The following is a 13,382-nucleotide window of genomic DNA, read 5'->3' on the forward strand; positions in this document are numbered from 1 at the left end:
GCTGCAATTTTTCAGAGAACTGGGGAAGGGAAGAAGGTATGGTTTCATCATTGCTGAAGGTAGGTCAAGAAAGATGGGAGATTGTGAGAAGCTGAGGCTCAGGGCTAGACAAAGATTGGAGAATTGGAAGCTTCTAACCTCGTAGAGAACATCTGGAGGCACTGTACGGTTATAGGGCAGGACAAAAGCAGTGCTTCTTGGTAACAGAGCTCAGCAAGACAACAGAGTGCATCGGGGACACAGGCTAGGATTCAACACCAACCAACAGGCTGCCCCACTGGAAGGAAGAAAGGAGCTTATTCACTGGTCATAGACGGATCAACTGAGATCATATTTGTGCAGTGCTTATTTAGCACGGTGCTCAGCCCTCGAGTGCTGTCCAAACGGTATTGCTGTTATTATGCCAGAGTAAGAATAACATAATCTAAAACTAGACACTGAAATGTACCTATTTCTGACTAGGGTACGAGTCCTGATGGTGAATGAACCAAAAGGACAATCTAGCCAGAATATATATTCTTAAGCATCTTCACACAATGCCTGTGCAGGAAGAGAAACAGCTCTCACAGAATGAAACTCTATTGCTTCTCTGCAGCTGGGCTGCTCAAGGTCACCAGGAGGATGGAGAACAAAGCAACTGGTTGATGTCACTGTTCAATCTGATAGCCAGGAAAGGACAAAAGGGTAGGCTTCTCCTTAAAATTATATCTCCTCTGAAAAGGTCCCCTTCTATTGACGTTCACTGCAGCAGTGAGATGCTGATCACCCTAAGAAGAGCCTATCTACCGGAGTGGACAAATATCTAGAGGAGACAGCATTTACTTGTAGCTAGAATTAGTTCTTCTGCCCAGGGACCCTTGGAAGAGAAGGAAGCCCATATGGCATGGGTGAGTCAGTGCTGCAGATAAGCAGTTCTGCAGGAACAAAGTATCTGTTTTGGGGTCATAAGATAGCTAAGGATCATTCTATTTAATCCTCATTTTACAGAAAAGGAAGCAGAGATCCAGAGACAGTAAGTGACCTTTCTAAGGACACACTAATAAGAAATACCATTTATACAGAATATTATGGTTGACAAAAAGCACTTTACGCATGTTCGCATTTAGTCCTCATAAAAGTCTTGTGAAGTGGGTGCTATTATTGCCATCTTACAGGTTAGGAAACTGAGGCTGAGTGACTTGATGAAGGTCATGTAAGTATTAAGCTTTTGACTAGAGATTTAACCTTAGGTCTTCCTGACTTGGGAGTCCACAGGTCTCTACACTTGGGCATGCTACCTTGCAGAAGTAGTGAGGATTCAGGTTCAACTGCTCCTTTCCTACACCTTGCCTCCAGGCATACCAATGGGAACAAACCGAGACAGACTAGAAAATTTAAGCTTGTGACAAAAGACTGAAGATTAAAGGGCCATGGAAGGCCTTAATACTGACCTTCCCAGTGTCTCTCGAACACATATCAGGATTTGAGAGATGAGAAGACAGCTTTCCCTAACTACTTATTTAAGTGCCTACTATGTTCCAGGTGCTGTGCTAAGTACTGGGTATGCAAAGAAAGGCAAAAAACAGTCCCAGCTCTCCAAAAACTCATACCTAATCAGGGTATACAACATGCAAGCAACTAAATACAAACGAGAGATACACAGGATAAATTGCAGATCATTTTGGAGGGAAGGGACTACCATACTAGACATCTGTTTTTTGGGCTATCAGTCTTTTAAAGATGTGACTTTTTCCAGAAATGGTTAGTAGTTATGCAAACCTTAGTATATAACCACTGGATCTGATTTCTACTTAGGTCACTGAGGGAAAGGGTTCTGATTGGGAAGAATAATTCAGGATGTAGTCCAGAAAGATTTGGAAAGGTATCCATGTACTACTTTGGAGCTTTGGCTAGAGAAAATCCTCAACTTTGGACCTCAACCCCTACTCCAACCAATCCCTATTTTTTACTTGGCAACCACTGTTGCCCTTCTAGAGGGGAACAAAGCAGCTGGCCAGTGATGCTATATGCACACTTGCCTTCATCCTTTTCCATAACAGGGGAGAATAAGCTCTATGTGAAACACTTTGTATTAGTAACTACTCCTTTCCTACCTCCTAATATAGCAGATATAAGGCAGGAGGAAGAAGAGGAACACTGATGACTGCTGGTTGCAAGGGTAAGGCCAATACTGCTGCTCCGTGTTTAATCCTGATCACAGTCAGGCCAACATGGGCTGTATGCCATAACCATGCATATGGTAAGATTTCTGGTGTACTTGCACATCAGGTGTCCTCAATAAGAGGTAATGGAGCAGGAATGATTTCAAAGCCCATATAATCTAATTAGCTCAAGCAGTTTTTCACTGTTCCTAGCCACAAAGTACATTAGTCCTCTACCCTTCCCTTTTTGGGGGGAAGGAGAGGTTTTGAATTCAAGCCTGCAATCATTTATTAAGCTCTTACTACGTATAAGGGATAGAAATATCAAGACAAAAATGAGACACAGTCCCGGCCCTTAAGCTTATATTCTACTGAGTGGGTAAGAAGACAGCAAGCAAAGATATATACATATATATAGCCTGAGCGAGAGGAGGTACTATTAACAAAGTAGCTTAGGAAAAGATATAGCATTTTAATTGAATGTTGAAGAGTTAAGGATTAGTAAAAGGTGAAAGACAGGAAGAAGTCAATCCCAGGCATGAGGCACAGCCTAAGGCAGGGAGGCAGGAGATATCATGTGGAGTTGAAGCAGCAAGTCTACTAGATGGCTGGCCCATAGCATGTGTGAAGTAGAACATGAAATAAGCTTGGAACATGACTGTGAAGGGCTTCAGACCAGTAAAGGAGTTTGTGTTTTACCCTAGAGGAGCATGCCACCAAGGCTAGTCCTTGAGCAGAGGCTTAGGAAGGTTAGCTCTATTCATTCATCCAATGCTTATCCTGTAAATGCCAGATGCACAAAGATGAATAAGCCATGGTCATTCCCAGACAATCTAGTTGAGAAGACACGTGAACAACCAGAATACAAAAGTGGAATAATGTTAAAGTCCAGTGTCTTATAGATGGTGGAAATGGAGTCTCCTGGGGGCGTGGGGGTGGAAAATCTACTTGAAAAACTTTTATTAGTACCAAAGGCAAATGAGGAACAGAATCCTAAGCAGGTCAGGCACAAACCCATTTTGTACCATCTGTCTCTGCCTCCTCCTCCCCTCTGAGGGACCAATTTGGTTCAGATTACCAGAAGTGTTCATGAGTTACTCTCATCTGTTTCCTGTATCCCCCAAATCCTTCCCTTACCTGGTACTCACTCCAGTCAATGTTCAAAGAGCGAGTCAGAGTGACAGGAATACTTAATGGTGCATCAACATAATCCTGAGAATAGAGAGACACTTGTGAGAAGCACAAGAATGTACATGAAGGGATGGAGTGGTCATTCACAGGAACCATCTTCAGCTGGTATGAGAACAGACCCTTATCTTCTCTTATCCAAGTATTACATAGGATAGATACTTGAGATCCAGTGATAGCTTAAAAAGTAGAGTTGGTTAATTATTAATGATGAACCATTTTCAGGCTGCCACATGACTTGCTAAAGGCAAAAATCAGCTCCCACTAAGCCTCCAACTTACAGTGTAATCTCTTGAACTCCTTCCTCAGTGAACGGGCAAGAAACCAAATCCTACCCCTAAATGTCATGTTGGATGTTGAGGATAATTCCTTCTTAATGCCCACATCAGCCTGAGAATGGGCAAGGATGCTGGAGCCAAGTATTCTCTAATAATCACATAAGAGGTGGGACTCAAGGATGAGAAGGTCAAAAATGGAAAAGAATGAATGAATTAGGGAAAGAAATAGATAAGAAGAGAGAGAATGGGGTGGGGGGAGAAGAGAGAGAGGGCAGATTTTTCCTCTTAAATAAATTCCCTTGGCTGTTCTTGGCCTCCACTAAACCCTCCTCCACACAAATCCCAAATTAGTTACAAATTATTTCCTGTACCTGTTTCCAGTTAAAAACAAGCCCTTCAGCTGTGTAATCCCGATCCTTATACTCCTTGAAAAACTCACAGCCTGAAAGAGGAAGAGAGAATAAGCAAGATGCCCTTTGAGGAAGTGCATTCTTCTAGCATTCACTCGGACTAAAAGCCAAGATTCTTAGCCCTGGAGGATCAAGTGTGGTTAACTTCAGCCTCCAACTCAATGTCTCCCCACTCTGGATCATTCAGCTATTCAGGAGAGAGTCAACACTTCTAAAGCTAGGACCTTAACTTCAACAACACTGACTGTTCCTCCCTTCCCCCTTTACACTTACACTTTACAAAGGGTGGAGGTAGTAGCGGCACATACGAGGTAGCCTTCAGAGTAGTCCTCTGAATCAGAACAGGGTGTAGTGAAGGAAAAGACAAGCTACAGATATTTTGCTCAAAGGGATCTTGGATAGGTTGGATGCTCGGATACCCTACACACTACACTACTGTAGGGAAATTAAAAACTACTGCTCCCAAGGCCTGCACTTTGTAGTTGATAGAATGAGGAATGCATAACATTTGTTGTGCTAAATCTAGGGGAAACCTCACCAACACCCAGTGCTAGAGAGAACACTTTTGAACTAGATAGTTAGAGTCTACTTTCAGTTCCTCAAATAATCTTAGTAACAGCAGATTACATAAAATAGCATTTTAGAGTCAGAAAATACATACATTAACTCATTTGGCCCTCAAACACCCTGTGAGGGTAAGTAGTAAAAAATTTCCATTACCTAAAGCTCATACAAGTGACTCATCCAATGTTACACAGCTGGAACTTTAACTCAGGTCTCTGAGCCCAAATCCAGCACCCTACTCTTTGCACCACACCATACTGCTTTCTGAGGATGCTGTTACATGTCCAAGCCAGACAAAGTCTGAAGGCAATGATGCTGCTGTGCCCTGAACAAAGATTCTCTAGTAAGCCGAGAAGCCAAGTTCATATTCAGGACTTCTATAGGGAAGATCCCTGCTGAAAAGGGAGCCTGGAGAAGATTGGCCTGGGAAACACTTTCATCAGGACACTGATATAATTCACTTACTCTTCAGTTTTGGTTACACACCAACTTCCCCATTTAATCCCTTGTGCCTTGCTTCTGATTGCTTCTGGTTGAGATTTCAGAAAGCAATCTTCAGCTACACTTCAGGCTATTCTTGGGGAACCTCACTGGGAAATCAGACTGAGGCATTAAGCCCAAATTCATAGGAGATGTCAATTATACCTTAGGAGTTCTTGTGAAATGCACTGTTTTCCCAAATTCTAGAAGCTCAAATCATCAACAAAGAGAAGGACTCAGGCTCAACTCAGATCAGGGTCACACTTCTAAAATAGCTCTAGTAGGGATCAATAGAAATTAGATAGATTTAGGACCCAGGGCAATGCACTTTTATTACCAAGCAGTCTTTCAAAACCACCAAGAGACAAAAACGTGAGTTATCCAGGTGAGAAGTGTGAAATTGCAACATGATCAGAGGGGGAAAAACACATAAACCCAGATATGCTTCTCAACCTCCTGCTGATTCAACTGTAGTGTTTCTTCCTCTCTGCACCCTCCCACCCCCCAATATCTGGAGGAAACTTGGACTACAGCCTAAATTAGACAGCTCAGAACCAATGCTGTAGTTCTAATCTAGACCATGGAAAATAGTTTACAATCACAGACCTCTTTGACCAGGGTCAGCTACCCCCTTCTAAAGCTACGAACGCAATTTCAATCATGCAATTAAGGCCTTAGCAATGTTCTGGAGCTACCTGCTTGGCTCATCACCCTATTTTGGAAAGGGCACACCTGTTAGTGATCCGGGGAAAGACCAAGAACAAACACTTTCAAGAAAACAATCTTTTCTTGAAAACTGCCTGAGATGAGACTTCCATTTAAGTACACACAGATTATATATACCCTGCTGTGATACAGACAATTGGGAAAACAGGAGGGTTAGTCACGATCAATCTTCAGATTTCAAAGGACCTTTGGGTGGTATTTGGTAAATATTGGCATGGCAGTGGTTTGGTTATTATTCCTCCTCTATTCTCTGGCCTAGGGTGCTTTCTAACTAACTCCCTCAGCAATAGCCTCACCCTGGTAAGAATAACTTAAACTAGCTCTAATTGCTAGACACTTTCCCTTCACTAGAAGTCATGCTTCTTGCTTGCTAGAATTGTAACTGGAGAAGACCTGGGGGCAAATCCCAGGTCTGCCACTTACATGTGTAGCCTTGGCTACATTATTTAACTTTCCTGGACCACCTCCTGTTTCTGTCTCATAAAATGAGGGGTACTGAAATCCTATGGTATAGGGCCTAGTTTGCCTCAACTACACAAGCAACACAGGCCAGGAGGATGGAAAAAATGTGTAGGTAGGAATTTGGAGTTAAGATACCAAGCAGGTACAATCAGCTGAGAGATTCAAGCATATACTGACCCCAATACTGAGACACTATTCCTTCCATGAAACATTTTGCTAGGAAGCAATAATGTTGCAACATGGTACACTTATTACATTGTCAGTCTCTCAATCCTGGAGTTATGATATGGGTGTCCATGGCCAATATTGTTTTACTATGTGGAGTGTAAATTACCGAGGACTTATTTGCATATTCTCTCAAGAACTGAAGGGCCCCAAGGTGCTCACAATACTGATAATGTCTGTGAAAGTATTTTACTTCCCTTACCATGCTATCTAGATTTCACTTTCATGCTGTCCTGTGCCTTTTATGGTACCAAAGCTGCTCTTATGTATGCCAAACTCCTTGGACAGTCCAAATTAAAAGGGCTAGCTACCAAAAAACATCCCCTTAAAAGGTGGTTGTGCCCAGCAGAAGATAACTTGCTTTATTAATTTTGTTCCCTTTCTGGTTCCTTCTTTCTATCATTCTCAGCTTAGCAAGACATACATAATCAAAAACCTAAATATATCAACTAGGGGCAGCTAGGTGGCGCAGTGAGTAGAGCACCGGCTCTGGAGTCAGGAGGACCTGAGCTCAAATCCGGTCTCAGACACCTGACACAGGTACTATCTGTATGACCTTGGGCAAGTCACTTAACCCTGATTGCCCTGCCCCCCCCCTTAAATAAATAAATATATCAACTAGTTATTGCCATTCCCCTCCTCCTCCCCATCCCAGAACACTGACACACTTAAGTGTTCACAAGAATAAGTCACCTCTGACCAGAAATGGCCTAACATTGACCATCACCATCCACCCAACAGGCCAGCTACCACCCAGAGAGGGGAGTTTTCCCATTTCATTTACACCCAATAAAAAGTGCCTAGTCATTAGCCTCCCAGAGCCCATCATTTATATGGTCTCAAAGGAACTATACCTGGATATGGGATGGAGAGAAGTGTGAAATCGGCATATCGCTGGGCCTTGTCCACCTTCTCAGAAGAAGTTACACTAAGACAGGAAGATAACATGAAACAGATTCAGTTTCTGCTTTGCTCCCTCCGATTTACACAGAACAGAAGGGACCAGAGTGATTCCTTTTTAATACCACAACAATAGGTGGCAGAATATAAGGCGAGCGGGGTATCAGGCCACTTCAATCTTATGGCTTAAATACAGCAGTCTGCACATAGTTGGAGTTGCACGTGTGAAGTCTGACCTCCTTCTCCCTACCACCTTGTTACACTACAGAAGATCACCATCAAGGTATAGACAAACAGAGAATAGGAAAAGGGGAGAGAGCATCTGGTAATATTTTTAATAGAAACTAAATGAATTAGAGGAGGAAAGGACAAATAGAAGGCTATCCCAGGTTAACAAGTTACTCATTGCTCTGCCATACTGGTCTCAATATCTATCACTTCTGAATAAATCCACTGTTTCTCTTTAAATCTTGTAGAGATTAGAAATTCTAACTCATCTGAGATGATTTAGGATTTAAGATTGAGGGGACAGGAGATGGTCTCAAGCAGCCTTTTTCAACCCTATAATCCCATGAAGTCACTACTCACACATTTATCTTAGTGTGGGCTCACACAACATACTCACTTCAGGCCAAACTTAACCTTCTTGTTCTCCACCATCAGGTCACAGATGTATCTGACTGACAAATATCGAAGCAGTTTGATGTCATGTCCTCTAACTTTATCAAAAAGTTGATTGTCAGCACTTCTGAAACAAAGAACACCAAGGGGACAAGTTTCACAAGAAAAGGACGGCAGTTTCTACTTACCCAAAAACTGAAGGACAAGTAACCAATTGGTTCTAGGGAGTGCTAAGATGGAAGAGAGACTTTTGAAAAGGATGCATTTCAAAGAACAGAAATTGGGCAGCACGGAAATGAGAAAGCAAGCTATTTCTGACAAGTCAAGATAAGTCTCAGCAAGCTGAGCCAAGCTAGGGGATGACACTTTCACTTCTATTTGACGATTATCTTCCACTTTTGTTCATGGCCCTTAAGTCATTTTTCAATCTACGTGACTTAGAAACTAAATGAAGTGTATATCAGGAGACTGCTGTTTGTGAAAACAGCAGGCAATTCATGTTGCCTAATACTTCTGCAGAACAAGATAAAGATCACACTTGTCTGATCCTTAGGCTGTCTAAAACCTCAGAGCAGTTGTGCTCCTAGTGCTTATTTTATCATCCCTTTGATTCACCATGAAGCTGGGCAAGTCAGGGAAGATGAAGCAGCCATGACAAATGTTCTTTTCACAGTGTCCACTGTTCTTTCTCTTTACTCTCATCCAAATACTGCTCAGGAAGAGTGTGGGAGACATCATCAGGACCCGGGTTAGACCTGATGATCCCAGATGTCTGCCACTCCCAAGGACAAGTGAAGCTCTATAACCTTGTGGGGAGGCCATTAAGTTCATGAGAATACAACTCCACTGGGAATCTGATAGGACTAGGAAAGGGCACTTGTTAGAAAGGCTCTGAGAAAGACAATATGGAATAGTGGAAACACTGAACCCTAAGACAGAAGATAGGTATTCCACTCCCAGCACCACTATTTCCTAGACTAAAACAATTCACTTCACCCCAACTTCCCCATGTCATAAAGTGAGATGGCAGGACTAAGTTATGTCTTTATTCTCTTTTAGCACCAATAGTCCATGTTTCTACGGTCTACTAACAGGACCAGATTTGGAAGCTGAAAGGGATCTTGGGTCTTTTGAGTTCCATTTCCTTTTTCTGCAGATGAAGAAAATTGAGGCTTAGAGGAGTGATTTGCCCAAGGTCACAGAGCAAAAGAGCTGAAACAAGACAATGTGGAAGTGCTCTGGAAGCTGGACAATGCTGGAGAAGTTTACCGTAGGACTTCTCAGAGTCCTGGAAAGTTTTGCCCATCCCAAGGGCAGAAGTGTAGGGGAGGTGCGGAGCCTTTGTATGGGGTGCTCCCTCCTATAGCTCCAGGCATCTCAGGCTGTTCCTCCCCAGACTCCAGAGGATCACAAAAGTGTTCAACATGTTCACAATAGCATATTTTACCAGAAGTTGTACTGTTTCTTCTAGGTAAGGAATGCTTCTCCCTCATCCCATTCCCAACTTCCCTCTAAGAAGTTTTTATGTCCTGTGATAGCCTTTCAAATAACTATTAAAATTCTGCCTAGAAAAAAGTAGGTTTTACTTGACATATAGAAAATCACCTAGTCAATTTCTTCTCCTCTCCTTCTCTTCCCTCCCCCCATGCCTCTAAATAGGACAAAGAAATCAAAGGAATGAAGTCAGCTTTCTATACTATTCTGTCAGGTAGGATTTTTCCCAATAAGGACTTTATAAGCCCATGTCTGAGGGTAAAAGAATTTGTGGGTGAGAAGCAGTGAATCTAACTTTAAGAACTGTCATTTATTATAGGAGAGCAGGAAGAGGTAGGAAATCAAGAAAAATTTCATTTGAATTATGTGTTCTTACTTGGAAAGAATCTTTTCTGGATTCTGAACTCCAAAACATTTTACACACTACATTCTAACTTAAATACTAGTCTTATACCATCTTCCCTACTTATTAAACAATGTCTTCAAAGGCAGGACCCATGTCTCAGTCCAGTGTAGTCCTTGAGCACACTTCCCAGAGTACCTAGCTCAAAGCCCTGCACATGGGCACCCAGCCTTGAAAAACAGTACAGAGAGTAAATTAATCCCTCCCCCAATCTTCCCAGCTCCAACTCAATACTGACCGAAGTGTACAGTCATCCTCTGTAATGTCCTCTGAATCTGCCCAAGCATCATCTGAGCCCCCTGTCAGAGAAATTATTCGGTCAGAGTCAAGGTACCATTGACAAAGACTGGATGTTCTGTCACTGTTCTTCCCCACAGCAGTGGCAGAGACTATACACAAACTATGGCTCCACACCAAATAAACATTATTTACCCAGCACTTTCCAGGGCAATATCCCCTTTAGTTTAAGACAATTCTTCTTTTATCCCATTCCTCTACCACTAGAGGAGGAGAGACAGGCTGAGATAGAAATTTTTAGAATCCATATTCTTCTTTTCATTCAAGGAGACTGTTGTTGAGAACTCACCTGAGAAGATATAATTGTACCCGGTGCGCCCATACAGCTCCCCCCATCCAGCCAGGGTTGCTGATCTGCAAATGTGCTAGAAGAGAAACAGCATTTTCAGAGTTAAAGGTTCATCCTAAAAGTACAAGGCTAAGGTAATTGGGGAAGGTGTGTAGACTCAGACTTCCCAAATCCAAGGTCAATCAAGAAGGACTCTTCAAAAACTGTGACCAACAAAGTTAAATAATACAGGATGGAGGATGCTTCTACAAACACTACCCGAGAATCAAAACATATAATGTTTTTCTTTAAAATATAAAGTTTAAGTCCCACAAACAAGCACAGGGACATACATGAGAGCACAAGAAGCCCACAAAATGAAAGAAATGACTAGAACTGGTTTATTCAACATGTACATTCCCAGAATTTCAGAGCTGGAAGAGACCTTCTTGTCTATCTAGTCAACACATACTTTTCTCCCTCAAAAGTGGCCATCTAGCCCTACTCTAATGAAAGGCCACTCACTACCTCCAGTCATAACCCATTTCATTCTGGGGCAGCTCTCATCTTTAGAAGTTGGCAGAGTAAGCAGTAAATTGCTGTAATTCTCCCATATTCACCTCCAAACAACCATAATGCCCCCAAACAAATCCTGGAACAGCAGAACCAACAAAAAGACAGGGTGAAACAATCTTCGAGCCCAAGAAACTTGGAAGATCAACAGGAAAGGTCTATCTCTTTCAGGCAAAAGGGGAGTGCAGTCCAGGACAGGAAGCATCCCAGCAAGCCAACAGAAAGCCCCACATCAGCAAACCACTGGTAGATCCTGAGTTCCAGTGCCATGGAGCAAGCCAACGCCAGGACCCCAATACATGCCTCAAAACAGCCAGGGGACTGGGCAGACTCAAGCTCCAAGAACCACCATGTGCTTTGTAGCCCCTGGCAACAGGCAATCTCCAACAACCACCCCTCCATGTGCTTCAGCTGTAACCCTGAGGAAATGCTGAAACACGCCATCAGCCTCAGCCACCCCAGACACCAGCACTACGACCCTGGCTCAGCATCAAGTAAGTTGTCAGACCCCTAGGGCTTTCAGCAGCTCCAGTGCCCCCTGCCCCAGTACAGCATGGGATTCAAGGTTCCCCCCCCACCCCCATGGGCCAAAAGGCAACATCAGTGCAACACCAGGTAAACAGCCAGGGCCTGCAAGCTCTGACACAAGAAGGTTGAGACAGTGCCCCTTCTATCCAAAGATCAAATTTTAAAAGAAAAAAAAAAAGGACAAAAAAGATAAGAAAAAAACAACAACAACAAAAAAAGAATCCGACCATATAAAGTTATTATGGTGATGGGGAAGATCAAGACACACACTCAGAAGAGGACAGCCATGTCCACACACCTATGGGCAAAACCCCAAAGGAAAATGGGAAGTGGTCTCAAGGCCAGAAACCCATGGAAGAACTTAAAAAGGAGCTTTTAAAAAAAACCACATGACCTCGTAGAGGAAAAATTGGGAAAAGGAATGAGTGATGCAAGAGAATTATGAAAAAGGAGTTAATAGCTTGGAAAAAAGAAAACAACTGCTTAAAAAGTAGAATTGGCCAATGGAAAATGAGATACAAAAATCCAATGAAGAAAACAACTCCTTAAAAAGTACAAATGGTGGGAGGTGGAGGCAAAATGGCAGAGAAAAGGCAGTTTCTCACCTGAGCTCTCCCTCAAACCCCTCTGGAAACCTTTAAATAATGCCATGAAACAATCACTAAAATGGCAGAACCTACACAAAAGGACAAGCTAAAATAATTTTCCAAACAAAGGAAACTTAGAAGGTCAGCAGAAAAGGTCTGTCGCACCAGGGTTAGAGTAGAGTGCAGGCCAGCACAGACTGGGCTCTAGCAAACCAGGAGCAGGCCTTGGGAGCCACTGAATCAGCAGAGGCAGAGGCTGTTTCCAGGGCTCTCAGCTCACAGACAGTAAGGGGGTTGAACTGATCAGAAGGAGATTTTAGGGGTCTCTCTGCTAGCAAAGGGCAGGACTCTGTTGCTTTGCCCATACTCAGATCTGGGTCACAGTCCTGGGTGGCAGTCCCAGGACAAGGAGGAGCACTAGCACAGCAGAGCTTGTGGGCTGCAGTGGAGTAGAGACCTTCACAGCTCCAGGGCAGAAAAGAGCACTTGTGGTCACTCAAAGACCAGAGCACAGGCCAGGAGAGCAGTAAACACACCTCTCCTTAGATCATACCAACTTAAAAGAACTGAAAACTTACAGGTCCCTAGAAGTATCTCTGAAAATAGCTACACAAAATTCCTAAAGCTTGGGACAGTGTACCCTCCACTCTGGAAGCAGAGCCCCACCTTTAACAAAGAATTAAAAGTCAAGAAATACATTAAAACAACTAGCAAACAACAGAAAATGCTTCTGACCACAGAAAGTTACTATAGTGAGAAGGAAGATCAAAATATACACTCAGAAGAAGAAAACAAAGTCAAATCTCCAACATCTAAAGGCTTCAAGAAAAATATGAATTGGTCTCAGGCCATGGAAAAGCTCAAAAAGGATTTCAAAAATTAAGCAAGAGAGGTAGAAGAAAAACTGGGAAGAAAAATAAGAGTGATGCAAGAAAATCACGAAAAAAGAGTAAACAGCTTGATAAAGGAGACCAAAAAAATAATGAAGAAAATAACACCTTAAAAAACTGACTAGGCCAAATGATAAAAGATGTACAAAATCCAAGGAGGAGAATACCTTGAAAGGTAGAATTGGCCAAATGGAAAAGGAGGTACCAAAGTACACTGAAGAAAATAATTACTCAAAAATTAGAATTGAGAAAATAGAAGCTAATGATTTTATGAGAAATCAATAAACAAGAAAACAAAACCAAAAGAATGAAAAAATAGAAGACAACATGAACTATCTCCCTGGAAA

At 42.5% G+C, this 13,382-nt stretch overlaps 1 protein-coding gene across 3 annotated transcripts in view; it reads right to left on the bottom strand.

Moving 5' to 3' along the window:
* MTMR14 (myotubularin related protein 14) overlaps positions 1-13,382 on the bottom strand; it is a 54,379-nt gene that overhangs the window by 23,101 nt on the left and 17,896 nt on the right. For 2 of the 3 annotated variants that reach the window (XM_036738730.1, XM_036738733.1), the window contains exons 4-9: positions 10,479-10,554; positions 10,131-10,191; positions 8,000-8,122; positions 7,329-7,402; positions 3,979-4,049; positions 3,279-3,353 (exon numbers count right to left, since the gene is read on the bottom strand). In XM_036738730.1, the coding sequence (XP_036594625.1) occupies positions 3,279-3,353; positions 3,979-4,049; positions 7,329-7,402; positions 8,000-8,122; positions 10,131-10,191; positions 10,479-10,554 (480 nt within the window). The remainder of the gene's footprint in view (positions 1-3,278; positions 3,354-3,978; positions 4,050-7,328; positions 7,403-7,999; positions 8,123-10,130; positions 10,192-10,478; positions 10,555-13,382) is intronic. The other variant, XM_036738731.1, reaches the window with a different exon arrangement.

Source organism: Trichosurus vulpecula, chromosome 9 (assembly GCF_011100635.1).
Source record: "Trichosurus vulpecula isolate mTriVul1 chromosome 9, mTriVul1.pri, whole genome shotgun sequence".
Lineage (NCBI taxonomy): Eukaryota > Metazoa > Chordata > Mammalia > Diprotodontia > Phalangeridae > Trichosurus > Trichosurus vulpecula.